An 18,765-nucleotide genomic window follows, 5' to 3' on the forward strand; every position below is an offset into this window, starting at 1 on the left:
ATTTTTCGCTTAACCGCTACCTGGCGCCGTGGCTTAGTTGGTTAAAGCGCCTGTCTAGTAAACAGGAGATCCTGGGTTCGAATCCCAGCGGTGCCTTTTGGGTTATATTTTATATGTGTTTGTTTATATAAACACAGCATAATTCATGTCATAAAACGTCATAAACCTTCGTCACCAAGAAACATTCCGTAACTACAATAATAAATCACAGATTGTTTATAAAACCTTAAGCGGAAAGAAGGAAATTCTGAATGAACGTTCCCATTTTAAAGTAACGATCATTATCGTTGTACCTTGTGTAATCCGTGTAACGAAATAATATTTCATATATTTCATTTCATATTTCATAGATCATATTTTGGTACACTTTGGACAATTAAAGACCGTTTTTGATCAGTTTAGTTGCGGAATATTGATCTGAAAAAGCCACACAATTGTCGCGGGGATGAGACGGTTTTGTTGTCAAAATAAGAGCCCTAAAATAATCCTCGGACTAAATATCTGAATTGAGACAATGCAGGACTCAAACAGCATTTGATAACTTATTTACTAAATCTATTGTCACATTTGGATCGAGTGGCTTCAGTCTCCCTTGTTTTCTTAGCAAATATTTAATATTTACTTTGAAATATCAAACCGGATATTGCATTTAGAATCCCCCTCGTTCTACAGTCTTGCTAAAGGACACACAATGCCGCTTTAAAACCTCTTCATTTGACGGCTTCGCACGGCGGAAAAACAATGGAAGTCAGGCCGGCGGGAGTGTGGCGGTCTTGTCCGAGATAAAAGCCACAATTTCTGCTAAAGCGGAGCGATGGGGGCGACGGTGCGGCTTGGGATGCTGCTGGTTCTCTGCATCGCTGTGCTGCGTTCAGGTGAGACAAACAATTCATTCGTGCAATGCAATGATCAATCAACGATGACGAATGAAGCTATCATTGATATTCATTTCTAATCATTAATTGTAATGTCGGTTGTGGTGGTCGTTTTATTGAGCCCTGGGGGGGTTGCTCACAATAAAATGATGTGGGCTTTTGTTTTGGTGACGTCATCAGACACGCTTGCAGACACGCATACTCGCACACTGCTGTATCGATCTGAGGTGGCTAAATGATCAGTCAGAGTGTGGAAACAAGGGATGGCCTTTCACCGCGAGGATGCAGCTTCAGTAGATCAGCATTACATCACTGCAGAATAGACACGCACGCACGCACACGCACACGCACGCGCGCTCTGATCGGTGTGTTGCTATCACCGGCAACTTGTCATGTACACTGACAGAATGTGTCCTGTTAATGAAAGCCTTGTAAAAAATATATATATTTAGAGGAAATTGTAGGGTGGACAATATGGCAAGTCATTGATCACAAAATATTCATGATACTCCTCTGAAATGTTTTTTGTTGTTGGGTGATTATATTTTAAAACGTGTGACGTCACGGAATGTGCTCAGGCATCTGGTCGCCATGCTGATGGTCGAATTATTTATTTTTTGTACTCTGTGCTTATTGAATGATTAAAAGTCTACTTGAATGATTATAAACTACTGTGTGGTGTCCAACAGTACAGGTGAGTTGTCGATACCTGAGAAATCATATTCAGAATGTCACGCTTAGACTATTAGGGCCCAATAGAATTTATTATTAAAAAGAACATTTTTGACTTGACTTCCAATACAGAATAGTAAATGTGTGTGTGTGCGCAATGTGCATGAAAACAGCAGGTTGCGGTGATCGGGTGGAGGTCCACATGGAACGCAGGGGTGTGATCTTCAGCCCCTCCTGGCCTTTAAACTACCCTGCCGGAGTCAACTGCAGCTGGAACATCCAGGCGGGCCACGGCGAGATTATCACCATCAGGTAACGGACTCACACACACATTAACACATTCCCACGTCAACGGCGTCGCGTGTTTCAGTTTCCGGGTGTTTGACGTCGGCGAGCCGGGGAGCTGCGAGTCTGGTGACTGGCTGCTGATGACATCATCGGGGTGGAGCGGCGGGGCTCCCGACTCGCACCGTCTGTGCGGTTCCGCTCGGCCGCCACCCTTCATCACCAGCAAAGGGCGTGCTTGGCTCTACTTCCACTCCAAAGTCAACAGCTCGGGACAGGCTCAAGGCTTCCATTTGTCCTACATCAAAGGTAAATGATTATTTGCATGCCTTGAAGAAAGCGTGAACTCAAGTACGAAAGAAAAATCCGTATGGCGCGCAGGTCACTTGGGTCAGAGCAGCTGTCAGCAGGATGAGTTCCTGTGCGGTAACGGCAAATGCGTGCCACAATCTTGGAAGTGTAACGATCAGAACGAGTGCGGCGACGCCACTGACGAGCGGGGCTGCTCGCCTTTGCCCACCATCTCCCCGCCAGGCCCGTGCCCGCGCGGGACGCTCCCCTGCGCCGCGGGGCGGTCCACCCGCTGCCTGGCCGCCGCCCTGCGCTGCGACCACTCCCGGGACTGCCCGGATGGCAGCGACGAGCTCGGCTGCCCCGACACGGCCTGCGGCAAACGCCTAGGTCACTTCTACGGCTCCTTTGCCTCGCCCGATTTCTTCCGCCCCACCCCGGGGGAGGCGGCCGAGCTGAGGTGCTCATGGGTGGTGGACACGCGGGACCCCAAACCTATCCTGCTGCGTTTGGACCTGCGGCTCGGGCCCGGGGATGCGCTGCACGTGTACGACGGCGCCGTCCATCGGGCCGAAAACCTCCTGCAGGTGCTTTCCTACCATAACAATCGTCGACCTACCTTGCTGGAGTCCAGCCGGGGACAAATGAGCGTCCTTTACACTGCGAAACCCAGAAGCCCCGGACACGGCTTCAACGCCACCTACCAGGTAACATAGGTTTGCTGGGTATTGACTGAAGTTAGCGGACTCGGCTAAGTAAGATTTTTCCATCAGAACCAATTTTTCCGCTATTGAAATTAAAGGGGATTATAATGCCCGTATTTGTGCTGTGGTCCTGCAGGTAAAAGGCTACTGCTTCCCGGGCGAGCGCCCTTGCGGTAGCGAGCAGGGTTGCTACTCGGAACATCAGCGCTGCGACGGCTACTGGCACTGCCCGTCTGGGAGAGACGAGGCGTCCTGCCCGGCGTGTCCCGACGGCGAGTTCCCGTGTGGTGGCGAAGCCGCAGCGGGCACCTGCTACCCATCGTCAGAGCGCTGCAACAACCAGAAGAGGTACAGGGGAAACACTGTGCTTGTCCAGTCAATTTGATTACGAAAGTTACTTTCCCATCACTGCAATCATGAAGGTGCCCGGACGGTTCAGATGAGAACAACTGCTACGACTGCCAGCCGGGCAACTTCCACTGCGGCGACAACCTGTGCATTTTCGAGACGTGGCGCTGCGACGGCCAGGAGGACTGCCCGGACGGCAGCGACGAGCGCGACTGCCCCACGGCGGTGCCGCGTAAAGTGATCACGGCGGCGCTGATCGGCAGCCTGGTGTGCGGCCTGCTGTTGGTGGTGGCGCTCGGCTGCGCCCTCAAGCTCCACGCCCTGCGCGGCCGCGAGTACCGAGCCTTCGAGACCCAGATGTCGCGCATGGAAGCTGAGTTTGTCCAGAGGGAGGCGCCGCCGTCTTACGGGCAGCTCATAGCGCAGGGACTCATTCCGCCTGTGGAGGACTTTCCCGCCTACAACCCCACACAGGTAAGTCGTAAACACACGACCCCGACGGACTGATTGCAGTTCACTGATTCAGGTCAGTTGTTTCTCCTGGCCCCTTTTTTCAGGCGTCCGTGTTGCAGAACCTTCGCTTAGCCATGAGTCGACAACTCAGGCGTCACACAAGCCGCCGCTCGTCTGCTTCTTCGTCGTCATCGCGGCGTCGCTTCGGGCACCTTTGGCGTCGCCTGTTCCGTCGCGGAGGCCGCGTTAGAGGCCACGCCCCTCTCCTGGACCCGCCAGCCGGCACGCATGTCAACCTAGGGCTCCACAGCTACCGAACTTCGGCGGATGATGACGCTCACCTTGCCCGGGGGCAATTGGAAGGCGGCGAGCTACCGGAATGCGCATCTGAAAGTCCCGCCTCTCCTCTCTCCTTCCAATCAGGTGACAGCCCAGAGGGCGCAGCACTGTCTCTGGAGGCGCCCGGTCCAAGTGACCCTTCTGGGCCGCCCCTTCTTCCAATTCCCCACTCTCGTTCCTCTAGAAAACTGGTTCTGGATCTGGCGCTAAACATGAAGGGAGTCTCGCTTCGACGCTACTCCCCACTTGGGCCTATCTCGCCAGCTAATAGCCTGGCAACTACCTCCCATCCACTGGGGGGCGTACCCCCGTCGTCGTCATCGTCGGAAGGCGACAGTAGCGGTCGGGCGGCGGAGATGAGATGCAAGGAGGTGAGGAAGAGAAGGAGGAGGAAGAGGAAGGAGGGCAGTGACCCTTTGAGTCGGCAAATGACGCCTTGCTGACAATGGACCCTCGCGAAGTGTCCTTGATGCCCGCTTACGTCAATTAAAACTGAATGCAAACACCCGGGACTCCAATTTAAAGGAATTCGAACAATTATAAGCTAACAGGTTGAAATGCCATGGCCGCCTTTTAGTCACTATCTAGTGCCAATATCCTTTGCTACCAAGCCATAAATGGACAGTTTATTTTAATGCTGGCTTGCTAAGAAATCATTGTTTTGTCATTGGGGACCTGGACAATTTCTTTGCCTTTCAGGAAGCTGATCGTACGCCTCTATTTGTGACTCTGAAAGATTACGAAAAAATTGGACTGGGTCATGTTCGACCGGTTAAAAACAAATGATGCGAAACGAGTTGGAGAAAAATGTTTGTTTGTAAGCTAGCTAGCAGGCTACCTCCCGGTTCTACCATTTGCATTCTGGAGCAGGGGGAACCGATATGGTTTGACCAAAAGAGAGGCTAGTTCTTCGTTGAACGCAATGTACAGTCTTGAAACAGATTATTTTTACATGTTAGTGAGCTGTGTATTTTCGACAATGACTTAAGTAGCTTAGCTTTAGCGCTGTTGGATATTTTACGCGCCGTGCCGCCATTACAGATGCCTACCATGTGCCATGTTCTCTTGAGCTCTTTGCTGTTTCAAGACGTTTGATCATTCATTCAAATACTTGGCAACCAGCCTAAGGTCCAGGTACTAATGCTATCGAGAGGAAACAAAAATACAGCTGGTTCGTGAAACCAATATGAAGCTTCATCTCGTAAAACACTAATGTAAGCATGTGATGGACCTTAAGCTGGTTAGCAAGGATAGCGAATGAATACTCAAACGGCTTTCCATACTTTCTTGCCTCGTCTTTTGCTGCTTGCGTTGGTCATAGAGTAGTTTAGTGCTCCCGAAAATGCCTTAAATGCTTCTTTTCCTTCCTGTTGTCCCCGTAAAAATGCACTAGCGGATGTTTGCTCGCTACAGCTATAAGAGGCTACAAGATATGTTGCATTTAATAAAACTGGCAATTATGCAACTTTTTTAATGTCACAATCATCACCGTCAAAGTCCAGAGGCGAGTTTTGCAAACAAAAATGTCAAGCCGTTAACGACGGGGGAAAATATGCGCTCTAAAATGAACGTCGCTGATTCGGTGGTGATGTTTTGAATATCAAAAACACCGCGACTATTCCGATATCCCAGTTTTATGGAATGCAGGACAAAGTAACAGACTTGGGATTGTTTAGCAGTGTAAGCATGCAGGGAAAATAAACACTGGGCTGGTGTAGGAAGAATGTGTATATATTTCTATATTTGAGCTGAAAGAGTTAAGCTAGCATTTTCTCATGGATGTGTTGGGTTGTTAGAAAAAGAAAATATTAGTCGTTCATTTGTTTTGGTGCCTGCGGTCAATAAAGTTTGAGAAGTTTGAAATTTTGATGATTTAGTTTCACATTTTCCTGGTGTGCGTTATTTTTGTCCACCTGTGCTCATTAACTCGATCCCTTGTGTTAGCCAATCAGCTCCGGCCCTTCGTGTCTTGTCCAGGTGATCTTTGTTGTCTCGTCAATTTGTTTGTATAAAGTTCCCTGCTTTCGTTGGGGTTTCCATTTTGGTTCACGGTCACATCCAATTGTTGGTATGTTGGAAGCCTGTGAACGCTGTGCTGTTTGTTCCTCTATCAGTTCTTAGTTATTTGTATTCTCTGTTGCTTTATTTTTTACTTTATTTATTTATTTTCAAAATACGATATTTAAAAAAACAAAACTATGGAATCAAGCATTTACAAAGCATTGGTGAGATGATAAAAATCCAAGAATGATAAGAACACAGTGATATGTGTACTGTATTGGAACAGTCCATATTATAACACAGTTTGCATAAAAGAGTAGAAAATGTATCTTTGGGTTACAATTATTATTATTAATCTTATTACTCTAAAACAAACCAGGAAATGACATAGCTGAGCACAAAGTAGTGGCAGTACAATAGCGACTAATATGCATTTAACATATAAATACAGAGGGAGGTGCACCATTTTGTTTGTTGATCGGACAATCAGCAACATTAAAACAACAAAATCCATTTAGTTTTATTCCCCTGGCATCAAGAAAAATATGACGCAAAAATATGAGAATACACAAACACTAAACAAATGTTCGTCACGAAGGCACATTCACATACGTACGCCAATACTTCTCAAATAGTCGGGAGAGTTAATTAGCATACAATGTTATACAGAGATGTACTTATATTTTTATAGTCATATTTATAGTCACTGAAGAGAGTTGGGGGAAAGGCGTGAAATGTCTTGGGGGAGCATAACGAAAAATAATTGAGAAGCACTCACAAGATATTGGAAGTCAACCAGATATGAATGGGTGAAAATATTTTCCCCACCACTATTTTGAGATAAAAAAAAAAAAAAGTTAGAAAATGATTCTCCCCAACATTAGCAGCTGTGACGCCTCATTTTCAACCAATGGAAAGCATCATGAAAGTCAGTTCACAGAAAAGGCACATTGGGTGTGGAAAACTGAAGTGTAGTTAGTCCTTCATAAAACATTGAAAATTCAAAAGTTGACAAGACAAAAGGGTCTCTGCATTTAAAATGCAATTCATAATGTTTAATGAAAAGCCTTCACTAGTTCTTAAATTGGTTTCCTATGAGTTGAAATCCATTTTAGTGTGGACAAGAAAAGGCCGTAGAAGAGTATTTTTAAAATGACAGTAAGCACCCCAATCCTCTAGAGGGTGCCATTGTGCGTCAGATAAATAGGAAGCGTTGGACGTGGCAAAGACTTGAGGTCCACAGGTGCTTGTGTTCAAGTCCTGTTGCAAACACTTTAGAACCCAAGACTGTCAATGTTTTCACTTGTGGGTGGCACCTCACCACAAAATGTGCGTTCCTTCGATGTTTGGTCTTCGTACAAGAAGGGAAGCCACTGGCGGCCATCTTACGTTGAACTAGCCTAGTCTCCATGACGTTCTAAATGTCCTTTCATAAGATATATCACAGAGAGCTACTCGAAGATTTGTCTGCAACATGTCAGAAACCTCAACAATAATTCACGATATTGAGATCAAGTGCGAATTGTTGATGCAAACAGTCAACTTCATTCTTTGAGAGGCTCTTGTGACTCCGTGCAGGTGTCTTAATGTAAAACGTACTCATGACAATGCTTTCAATGAAAAAGTACCCAAAGTTATCAGTAATGTAAGATGGCTGGCCTCAATTAATAGTCCATTCATATATAAGTCTGTGGTGCGTGTGTGCACACACCAAAATGTCACTTCACCTTTAAGACATTTTCTGTTCGATATGCATTTTTTCTCATCTCAACATCCTTCACACAACATCCCATAATGACATGAATAAATTTAGACAATTAAACCCGCAAAGAGAATTGGTCATGTCATTATAGCGTGTTGTGTATGTGGAATTTTCAGGAAAAATATACATTTATCCCATTTGGAAGAAGGTTGTCATATAAAATGTGGATAAAGTGAAGCACTGTATATTATTTCTGCGTCTTTCCTGAGTGTGTTTGTTTGTGTGTCCCGTGTGTCTATGAAATCACATTTCAACAAAAGGAGTGTATGTGTAGATTTGTCCGTTAGGGGGCGACAAAGGCTCAGTCTGTGTCTTTGGATGAAGTGAGTTTGGCCTCAGCTGGGTCCTCCTGAGGGAACATCACGTAGCACGCCTTCTGGCCCATGTAGGTGAGTTTCTCTGCGAGACATGAACCACATGAAGCACATGCGCACAGCTACGGACGTGGCACAGTAGGCGAGCAGTCACCTGTGACTTTGTAAACCCATTTAGGTTTGTTCTTCCACCAGACACCGGCAAAGTAGACCGGCACGCCGGTTAGCACGATGACCATGCCCAGGCCGCACACCACCGGCTCAGAGTAAAGGCTGAAGCACAGCAGCACCACCCAGAACAGCATGTAAGTGATGGGGATCAGCAGGTTCACCTGCAAACCACACACAAATATTATTGGAAACATTCCAACACACACACACAAAAAAATACTGGCACTGTATTGTGGCTTCTTGGAACACATGGTAAACAGACAGATGAGGATTCATTTAGTCACAATTTAATAAATGATGGACAGGCTAGACCATCTGTACCCAAAACATTTTTTTTAATATTATGTTGTAGCTAAAGTACCGTATTTTCCGGACTATAAGGCGCACCGGACTATAAGAATGGCCCATTTTAAAACTTAATCCTCATATAAGGCGCACCTTTTATGCATCATGTCAGATTTTGAACCCAAATCAAATCATTCTCCATTTTATCTTTTTTATTTCAACTTCAGATGCAACAAATGACTTTAGAATCACAAAATAATGATCCATAGTCTTTTTGATTCATGATTCATAGTCTTCAGCAGGCCACTTATGCTTGATTTCATGACACAATGCTTCGGGCCAGTTTGAATTGAGGAGTTTAGTCCATATATAAGGCGCACTGTCGGCTTTTGAGAAGATTTTAGGTTTTTAGATGCGCCTTATAGTCCGGAAAATACGGTAATATAATTCCCATTATTAGACAGTAGAAGGCGCCCAACATCAACAACAAAGAGCCCTTATATGGGGAAGAGAGCTGGAGAGTTATTTTTTGGGCCTACCTTGATTGGTCGCATCAGGTCCGGCTTCTTCTTGCGGAGATAGAGCAGGCCAGCGATGGTGACGCCGTACGACAGGTAATTGATAAAGGACACATAGTTGATCAGGTTGTGCGTCTCACCGATGCACAGGATGACGATGGTGGCGAAGCACTGCGGGACACCGGGTGAGAAGTTGCTTATTTGCGTCTGTCCCGTGTTTTCTTGCGGCAGGAAGTGCAGTTACTCACGCAGACCAGCAGGGCAGGAATGGGTGTGCAGTTCTTTAAATGGATCATGGCCAGCAAGTAAGGCAGATGACCCTCCCTTGCCCCTGAGAAACATAACCTAGGCACACACAAAGATATTGTAGACCTCCATCAAGGCTAAACACTGCTAGCTTATTTGCTGGTGTTCTGTGTTTTACCTGGAGGAGGTAAAGAGGTAACCGTTGATGCCCCCAAAGGTGGACAGGGCCACGGAAATGGGCATCACCCAAGAGAACATGCCCAGCAGCTTTTCACCAAAAGTCTGCAATATGACACGAGAACAACATCCATCGTTTTGAATATGTGGCCTACGAAAAAAAAAATACATTAAGTGAAGAATGTATTGAATTTTTTTTTTTTTTTTGCCTTTGTTAGTTAATTAGCTGAGTCTACCAATGCATGTCAAAGTTCATGGGCAAATATGAAGCGCAAACTGTGACCAACGCGTGGATCATCAAAACAGTCACATGGATTTCGGTCTCGTGTGATCTTAGATATCATCGTTTGCGTTGGCTAAAACAGAGAGCCGCTTCTAAGAATCGAGCCCGCCTCTGACTGTCATGCTTGTGCTTCCCATTAGCGCAAATCCAATTCATGTGACTATCACTGCAAAGGCTTACCACTGCCACAGCATTGGATTCCAGCAGCTCCTCAGGGGTCATGGAGGAGAAGTAGGCGATATTGGTCATGGTGTACACCAGCGTCACCAACGGGATGGAGATGTAAATAGCACGGGGGAGGTTCCTGATATAACGAAAGGAAGACACTGATGATGCTAGCACTGTTGTTAGCGGGCGATTAATAATCGACTTACTTGCGTGGATCAACCACCTCCTCTGTGACGTAGTTGAGGAAGTTCCAGCCACTGTAAGCGAAGGACGCCTGCAGAAAGGCTAGCGCTATCTGGCCGACCGACGGTTCCTGACGGAACTCGAAGGCCGCGCTGGGCACCAGAGCGTCGTAGTAACCTGGACACACGAGAACAATCCTCAACAGGGTTGAACTAAGATCATCGAAGGTTCCACCAAGGTCTCCAGTTCTGTCCAGTTGTAAAAATCTCAGAATAGTGGTTACCTCGGCCGATTTGAACCAGTCCCACAATGATGATGAGGACCAGAGCCAGCAGTTTCCCCACCGTGAACACATCTTGGATCCTCGTGGCCCAGCGCACACTGGAGCAGTTCACCCACGTCAGGAACACTACAACGTGAGATGAGCATTTAATATCGATTGATGATATTGATGATCTAACATTGGAGAGACTTTCCTCCAGGAATTATTAGCCCTCAAGATAATTGTGCAACCTTTTTGATTTTCCATCCCTTTAAAGAGTTTCTTAGAGGGGGGCGTTCTCGAGCATCCATCACAGGGCAAAACTTTTCCACCCACCACTCAAACTGCTTCCGCAGCTTTTCTGTGGCACGGATCTGGTGACCCCCCTTCTTTTTTACTCTGCACTAATGCTGGAGTCGCCTCCTTCCCTTCCAACACTCAACATGCCAAGCGTCCGTCTTACCACTGAGAAGAGGGAGGCGCCAGGCGTCCAGCAAAGTGACAGCGCAGGTAAATCTGTGTGCCAGTGAGAGTCGAAAGCTCAGCAGTGGAATACTAAAGGTCTCTCCAAAGGGTTCCTATTCTTAGTTTGAATGAGCAGCCCACATCTTGACCTATCCGGTTCGCTCGTTAACACATGCACTCGATTGCGTTAGCCTCGGCTAGCTAAAGACAAAAATATGATTGACGGAGGAGAGGTGAGCTACTCACGGACACAGATGGTGGCCAGCAGCCGGGTGGCGGCGTAAGGCGGAAGGCAGTTGGGGAAGGCGGGCTGCAGCACGTAGTTGGCAAAGGTGAGCGCGATGACAGCCAGCGTGGTTGGGTACATGATGAGAACAGCGCTCCATAGCAACAGGAAGCTAAGGCATGGATAACAAACCGCTTTTAGAAACGCAAACAACACTGACCTCAGGACAACCCAATATTTTGAAAGCCCCCACCTGACCCCCCTCACCTCTGCTTATTTTTGACATCATGTTCTTACCCGACAAGCCCGCCAAAGATCTCCGTCACATATGAGTAGTCTCCTCCCGATTTGGGGATGGTGACACCCAGCTCGGCGTAGCACATGGAACCCAGCACGCAGATCCCACCTCCACCCACCCACACGATGAGCGACAAGCCCACTGAGCCGGCATGCTCCAAGACGCCTTTGGGGGACACGAAGATGCCCGAGCCGATGATGTTGCCTGAGGACAGGAAAAAGACATGCTAAAACAATTATTTTATTTGTTTTATTTATTTTATTTCTCGAGTAAATGCTCGGTGGGCCTGATTCAGTTGCCAGTCGAGGGTTTTTCCTGTGACTCAATGAGGGGCGGAAAACCACGTTTTGCTTTCGGCATAGTAATGGAGTTCACTCTAATTCACAACTCATGTGTGGGGGGGGTCGATTTATCACCTTCCTTTTCTACAGCCCCATCCCATCCTTCTTTGAGGCCTCGGAAATCCAAATCACAGTCATTTGCACTACCTACTGGACACTTTTTAGGCTTTCGTTCCCGTCCCACCAGTCGTCCACCCGTGACACTTTCTCACGCCCCTTTCATTGACCGCAACGCAGAACCGTTGCCGATGTATCACGGCAAACGGGCCGAGTGTTGAGGTGGGCGGGACGGACAAATTAGCACTTAGTTAGCGGATGCCGCCATTGTGACACCGGCGAGGCTACTCATACAGAACCCGTGAAGGTGGAGCAAAAATGGCGGTAGTTTTGGATCTTTGCCAAGACTTGCTGATCAAGTCATAGGAGGAAAAACTCAGCGTGGGGGCGGCTATTATGTAAATCAGCCCCCCTGTTACATAACTTTTTCAGAACAAGTCAGAAAACAAAAGATGTACTTGATTGTGTAATTCCACATTTGGTGGCTGGACGGGCACTCGAGACACACAACTATTTGTGTCAATTCTCACAAAATGGCCGCTTTAAGTGTATTGCTCTTATTGTACATTAACTTTGCTATGCAGCCACTTCCATTTCCTGTTCTATGTTCATCGCCACCTTGCCACCTTGCCTACTAGCCTACTTTTGTTCTCTTGACATTTATAGCTTTCTCAATGGAAACGCTACCATGGTAACAGTAACCAGTAGTTGTCCCTATGGGGTTCATTATAGTGCAGCTTGTAGGAAGGGTCAAAACTAGTTTTGATGATCTACTTGAAAACAAGAAGCACTTTTATCTACGAATTGCCAATTTGTGCATTGGAATCTGTCTTCCCTGCTTCTGTAAACAAGATGAGGTTTTGTTTTTGTTATTAGTGGTGCTCAACGATGCAAGTACATTTCAGATGTCGACTATCAACCATCTCAAATTCTTCAGCTGCTAGATGGAATTTAGTTCCTAGAACGTCACTTGTCAGGATTGACGTGTGTCTAGTATGGAGGCATTTTAATTTCTAAAAGGAACGCAAACCGGGCCACACCAACATTCGCCTTCAATTGCGAACAATAATAATTGGTTGTAAAAAAAAAAAGTGTGTGAATACTTTTGCAAGACTTTTGTAATGAGGTCTGGATTCTGATTTTGCCATTTGGCCCAAAAGTCCAATTGAGTTAAAAAAAATATTTTTTAAATGTCACCTCCAACCCAAATATGGATGACGCTTAATTAATGGATGAACTTTTGAAGTTTGCATGTACGAAAAGTCACCACAATAGTGATGTTGAATTTTCACAGCATCTCATCTGTAGAGGCACGCAATGTCCGCCTCATCATCATACATCAGAGCCAACCCTTGCCCCTGTCAGCCCCCCCTGCCCACTTCCGTTGCGTTCTCAGCCTCTCCGAGGGTCAGCTAATGATGCGGCAAGAGTAGAAAGAAGCATTCATGGCTGTCACGTTCGCTTGTGGAGCTATTGTGTAACGTCCGCATTTTCTTTATTATGTCATAAACTAGTCCTCCCCTACGCAAACTTTTACCCCCAGTCATCCTTCTAAAAAAGGACTCACTGTATCGTTATGTTGGCAAACTTCAGTCTGGATTTCTCATCACACTTGTTTGAGCTGTGCAGCGACCAAACCAGTACTAATGAGCTCCGGGCATAAACCCAACCCAACGGCACCTGCACATACTCCCACACCAGCCTCAGCATGTCCGCTTTGGCTTCACAAAAATGCATGAGCCCCGAAAGTTCGGCATTAGCTTATTCAAATGTCCAGAGTTTCTCTGCCCATGACTTGAAGGATCAAGCTGAAAAGCCACTTTCACTTTATAATAAATAGCCCGATAATGAATCGCCGCGGCTGATGCTAGCACGTGAGCCGGTCCTTGAGTGTAACTTCTCCTCTCAAGAAAAGTGTGTATTGTTCCAGCTCCCCGCAGCTGCAGAACATGATGCCGCCGCCCCCGTTGAAGGCCTCTCCCACTCCACCGGTTAATGTTGCGGCGAAAAAGGAACGCGTGGAATGGTGTCATGTGAGCACGCTGGCTCGCCGACATATTTACAGTTGTCCCGAGTGGCGGTAAAGGCGCCACGGGCAAAGAGCCCCAAGGTTTAGCTTGTTTTCTTTGAACCCACCACTAAATATACCCACGCAGCTAATATTTGGCTACATCACAATTCAAAGCTGTCCTCAGATAGCTGCACTATCTCTATTAATGTCTCCTCGTGTGTGTGCATGTGTGTGTGTGTGTCATAGTATGTGAATGTATGTTTGTTGTGTGATGCTTCTGCACGTGTGTGTGTGTTTATGAACGTGTAGTACCGTAATTTTCGGACTATAAATCGCACCGGAGTATAAATCGCACCAGCCATAAAATGCCCAAAAAAGTGAAAAAAACAAACATATATATGTATATAAGTCGCTCCTGAGTATAAGTCGCCCCCCCACCCAAACTATGAAAAGAAAACACGATTTATAGTCCGAAAATTACGGTATTTGTATTTGTGCGTGTCGTGTGATGTTTATGTGTGTGCATGCAGAGTGTGTTTGTCGACGGGTGCTTGTTGTGTAGCTTTTATGTGTTTGTATGGGGTGGTTGTGTGTATGTGGTTTTTTTTACACTTGTATGACAGTTGAGATTTATTGTGCGACTGAGCATTTCATGGTTGTCCCGCGTTTCTGTTTGTGTTTGTTCACGGATTATTTAATCCCAGGTAATGTTAGCACAGGTTATAATGAGACTGAGTTGTTTTTTTTCAACGAGCAGCAGTTGGAATGAAAGTTCAAGTTTAGACTGAGCGTTTTATTGAGCTTTACTACTATTTTTTTTTATAACTGAGTTAAGCATGCTATAAATACCACTTGGAATTTTGCCTGAAAGATTCATAAAGTTTATTTTTCCCTGAGGGTCACTGTTTGAGCCTTGACGTAAATTCAGTATTCTATAATGATTCCATTAAATCTTGTTCAAATCTGAAATATATATAAATATAATCTAAAAAATGGTATATCCAATATGTGCGCAAACATTGTCACATTGGCGCATATCCCCTTTCATACACACATGATAGCTTCTATGTTTATGTAGGCCGAATAACAAAGATTTTTGCTTACGTTGGACGCTGCTTTATTTAGGCATCAATCATACTTAAGGAGACCACCAAAATAACTGCGGCGTGCCAGTGTCAAATCCGCACGCACACACACGCATACACGTAGTAATGCAATATGGATGCAGTGTAACACGACTCGGAGGAAGCCAGCCACTTCCTGCACTTAAAGCATCTGATGTGCAAAGCCTCCTGCAGAACTGATCCACTATCGGTACAAATCTGCAATAGCGCTGCACGCGCCTTACCAGTTCAACACAAGTCAGCCACGTAGGCAGGCAATGATGCAACAGTTTCCGCCCAAAAACCAGAAAGAGAAGAAAAAAAATGAAGTGGGAGTAGTAACAGCATCCCGCCAAACAGCACTCGTGAAAACCAGATTGTGAAGCCCTTTGAGACTGCTTGTGATTTGGGGCTATACAAATAAACTTGACTTGACTAGATTGTGCGTTAAAGATGAAATTTTTTTGGGCGAAGCACTGAGTTATATTCTAACTTTAATTCTCCAAAACAACTGCAACGTCACTATTTTCACCTCATGATTGAACTTGTAGTGAGAAACTCACCGATGATGATAGCGCACGCGCTCAAAAGTCCAATCTCCTTTTTCAATGTCACCCTATCGTCCTTATTTGTGTCCTTCTTCTTCCTCTTCGTCTCGTTTGCCATCGTCGCTGATGCCGCTCCACGTCCAGCGGACGCCCCCGAGAAGAGAGTTTCGCCGACCAAGCGAGTTGCAGCGAGGAGGAGGACAGCCTTTATTAATATGAGACGCGCACATACACACGCGCAGCGATGTGAGAGGCGTGCGCATGCGCAGCCCTCACCTTCTTCTTCCTCAGGTGAGTCGCGGTGCTTCACGTGACTTTGCCGTGCAACAACCCACTTGGCCATCTGGAATTATTAATAATCAGTATTTGTTGGCATAGTATATATACTAAAGTGTCGTGTTATATATCATAATTATTTTAGGGAATAAAAGCCAAATCTACAGCAACAGTTACTCCATTTATTCGTGTTTCAAATCAATACCCCGCATTCAAATGAATCAAAAGAAAAGTCATCCATTTTAAATCATTCAAAAATCACCTACATTGTTTGACATGTTTCCAAGGACGGTGCTACACCGGGGAGAGGAGAGCAATAGCTACGTCACAAATCTGTGTAGCCCCATTTAAAACCCTGCAGCATTTTATTTGATGTTCTAAAATGTATTTATAATTTAATTTCCCTGCCCTCCATGTATCTATCAGCGAAGCCAACCTATAAACCCGGGAGAGAAAAATGTTGCATGTTGTTGAGATATGAAGGAAGCCTGAAAATTCTGAAAGACCAGAGCTGAGATTCAAACCCAAACACTCTGAGCGAGATATGTGCACCGTTTTTCATTATCATTCTGCGTGTGATATGATGTGAAAAAAAAAAAAAGCTTCTAGTTGACAATATTTTGTCAAAGGAGGTCACATGACGGGCGAGAGCGGAAGAGCAAGTTTGTGCAGTCATCATTTTGGAGGCAAAACAACCACTTCCTGTTGTTTCAGCTTAAGTGACACAAGGCCTTTAAGGTGGAGGAACATTTCCAAAAGCTGTGTTTGTGCAACACACACTCACAGACACACACACACTACTACAGTTCAAGGAGTTAAATGGCTAAGTTGCATCTGGCGAATGCTAACTAGCGCACAATTAACTTGCAGGGTACCCCCCCCTCGCCCACACACACCACCATTTGCCCCCCCCCCTTCAAAAAAAAGAACAGTGGGCTTCAGTGTGGCTGCGAGCTGGCACGATGAAGAAAAAGATAAAGAGGAGGAAGAAAGGTTGAAGGGACCAAATTCTCCAACAGCTTCTACCTTCACACAATGTGAACAGATCACAGAGCACACCAAAAAAAGACACAACCACACACACGCTTTACTACACACACGCATTGAGTGGCTGATAACGATCTCACTCAGTGCAGTCCATCCGAGAAATGCTCTCCTGATTTTCCAGCACAAGGAAAAAAGGGAAAAACAGAGCCACGTAATGAGCAGATTTTGTATTTTTTTGTATTCCTTTATTTTGTTTTTCATGTCCTCAGTTTCTTGATCATGTAAACATAGTTCCAATTTTTAAAAGAAATCCAAAGGGGTGTTCTTAACTATTTTTTTTTTATTAGGATTGTTCTTATCATCGAACACTGCATCTTCCAAGGGTGAGTCCTGATAGTTTTACTTGATATTATGGGTTTTTACTGGTGGTTTCGCATCCACCTCGTTCACACATTCAGGAGAAGTTGCTCAGAGTAGGCGGTAGAAATTAGGCCATCCTTCCCGACTCTCCGTCATCCTTTCATCCGCCTCTCGATGCATTGGCGCTGTGCTGCCTCCATGGATTTGTTGTGGTTTGTTACCACACGAGGAGCCCGAGTTCTTGCGGCCCGTGAGCAGGGGCGGCATGGCAACGCCGCCTCCGCCGCCGTGTTTCCTGTCGGAGGGTCTAACGCCGGTTGTTCGCCTGCCCCGTGCCCCCCACTTGTGCTTGGAGAGGCGATGCACTCACGGCCGTCTCTGTGCGGCTATTGTGCCAAGACAAATGAGCGGAAAAGGCAAAAGCGGCCTCAGTTCACGGTGCTCGCAAAACCACAGCCGCTACATTTTAGTACAGAACAATATGAGAAAACATCAAAACCGAAATTGACAATTTCAGGGTGATGAAATGCTTGATTAAGTCAAAAGAGTCAACTGAAACATTTTCTCATACTTTCTCATATTGCTCGGAGGTCAGGAAACGACCAATTCGGGCAAAATTTAAAGCAACTCGAGAAAACACTGCAACTGTTAGAATTAGAGCACCTCTAGTCTTGACTCAGCATTTGCAAATGAAAAACTCAAAGCAAATGAGTTAGAATTTGAATAGCATGAAGTGTCGTTAAATTGCAGGAACTTTTGATTGCACTCATCTCAGCTGAGTTACTGTTACAGCAAGTCATTTTACATGTTGCTGCATCAACGCACTTAGGATAAGGCAAAAGAATTCAAGGATAGGGGAGTACCCTTCCTATTCTACAGCCCCATCCCATCCTTCTTTGAGGCCTCGGAAATCCAAATCACCGTCACTTGCTCTACGTACTGGACATTTTTTAGCCTTTCGTTCCCGTCCCACCAGTTGTCCACCCGTGACACTTTCTCACGCCCCTTTCATTTAAATTTGCAAAACATCTTCCTTCACTGGTTACAGTCGTTCTGAATAACAAAGTCTATGCATCCATTTTCCATCGCTCATGTAGAGTAAAGTCAAAAATTAAATAGTGACAAACCCAATTGACTTGTTCTAAAGTCCTTGACACAAGAGCTTTGTATATCCACAGCCTAGCTGTTTAAATATTTACACCCTCAAATAATTACACAAGGACAGAATTTTTTTTTGGGTTGAAATTAATCCAATACTCCAAGGTTAGCAGTTTCGGTCAGCATTATAACTCAACAGTAATTGGGTAAAAAAAAAAAATATGCCACGATATCAAATGACTTCTAATACACAGTAAATGCCTATGCAACTATATTTGCGCATATTCAGATCACACACGGCGACTACGAAAAGCCTCTTGGCAAACTACGTAAATAGGTAATTTACCTTATGAATATGTATTGAGCACACTGGCTCAGTTTTGCTCCTCTTATTTATTGTGTTATTTGTTTATTTATTATTTATTCATCACTCATATTATTTATTTATTATTTATTATATATTGTTTGTGCCTTCTTGTTTTTATTTTGTGTCGTCTACTTGTATGTCTATCGTGTACTATGTCTCGTCACCGTGGGATAGAGGAAACGTAATTTCGGTTTCTTTGTGTGTCTTGACTTCTAACTATTTACTGCATATAATTAAGCAATGAATTATGCAAATTGAAAATAACTTTTCTTTTAAATATAAGCGTCATTG

The 18,765-nt window shown here is 45.3% G+C and overlaps 2 protein-coding genes and 1 non-coding gene across 3 annotated transcripts; 2 read left to right on the forward strand and 1 right to left on the reverse strand.

Annotated features, from left to right (window-relative positions):
- Window positions 1-22: 22 nt before the first annotated feature.
- Window positions 23-96, forward strand: trnat-agu (transfer RNA threonine (anticodon AGU)). Its single transcript has one exon. It is a non-coding gene; the product is annotated as a tRNA-Thr (tRNA).
- A 641-nt stretch (window positions 97-737) lies between these two features.
- lrp3 (low density lipoprotein receptor-related protein 3) lies at window positions 738-5,834 on the forward strand. Its single transcript, XM_061275893.1, has 7 exons — window positions 738-875; window positions 1,721-1,859; window positions 1,918-2,141; window positions 2,214-2,830; window positions 2,964-3,175; window positions 3,250-3,649; window positions 3,733-5,834. The coding sequence occupies exons 1-7, from the start codon at window positions 815-817 to the stop codon at window positions 4,408-4,410; spliced, it is 2,331 nt and encodes a 776-aa protein (XP_061131877.1). The 5' UTR covers window positions 738-814; the 3' UTR covers window positions 4,411-5,834.
- Window positions 5,835-6,226: 392 nt separating this feature from the next.
- On the reverse strand, window positions 6,227-15,645 carry slc7a10a (solute carrier family 7 member 10a). The gene is made up of 11 exons (XM_061275831.1): window positions 15,402-15,645; window positions 11,326-11,530; window positions 11,049-11,200; window positions 10,359-10,484; window positions 10,099-10,252; window positions 9,905-10,028; window positions 9,443-9,546; window positions 9,267-9,363; window positions 9,040-9,189; window positions 8,199-8,376; window positions 6,227-8,129 (listed from the first exon to the last, which is right to left on the reverse strand). The coding sequence occupies exons 1-11, from the start codon at window positions 15,502-15,504 to the stop codon at window positions 8,032-8,034; spliced, it is 1,491 nt and encodes a 496-aa protein (XP_061131815.1). The 5' UTR covers window positions 15,505-15,645; the 3' UTR covers window positions 6,227-8,031.
- Between the last annotated feature and the right edge of the window lie 3,120 nt (window positions 15,646-18,765).

Source organism: Syngnathus typhle, linkage group LG4 (genome assembly GCF_033458585.1).
Source record: "Syngnathus typhle isolate RoL2023-S1 ecotype Sweden linkage group LG4, RoL_Styp_1.0, whole genome shotgun sequence".
In the NCBI taxonomy this organism is placed as follows: Eukaryota; Metazoa; Chordata; class Actinopteri; order Syngnathiformes; family Syngnathidae; genus Syngnathus; species Syngnathus typhle.

Bases quoted from the DNA above. Each gene is read 5' to 3' on its own strand.
- lrp3 (XM_061275893.1), top strand. From the start codon at position 815: ATGGGGGCGACGGTGCGGCTTGGGATGCTGCTGGTTCTCTGCATCGCT. The intron at 2,142-2,213 runs GTAAATGATTAT...TATGGCGCGCAG, and splicing joins CCATTTGTCCTACATCAAAG to GTCACTTGGGTCAGAGCAGC. The intron at 3,176-3,249 runs GTACAGGGGAAA...GCAATCATGAAG, and splicing joins CGCTGCAACAACCAGAAGAG to GTGCCCGGACGGTTCAGATG.
- slc7a10a (XM_061275831.1), bottom strand. From the start codon at position 15,504: ATGGCAAACGAGACGAAGAGGAAGAAGAAGGACACAAATAAGGACGAT. The intron at 11,201-11,325 runs GTAAGAACATGA...TCCATGCCTTAG, and splicing joins ATCTTTGGCGGGCTTGTCGG to CTTCCTGTTGCTATGGAGCG. The intron at 10,029-10,098 runs GTAAGTCGATTA...TCGTTATATCAG, and splicing joins GAGGTGGTTGATCCACGCAA to GAACCTCCCCCGTGCTATTT.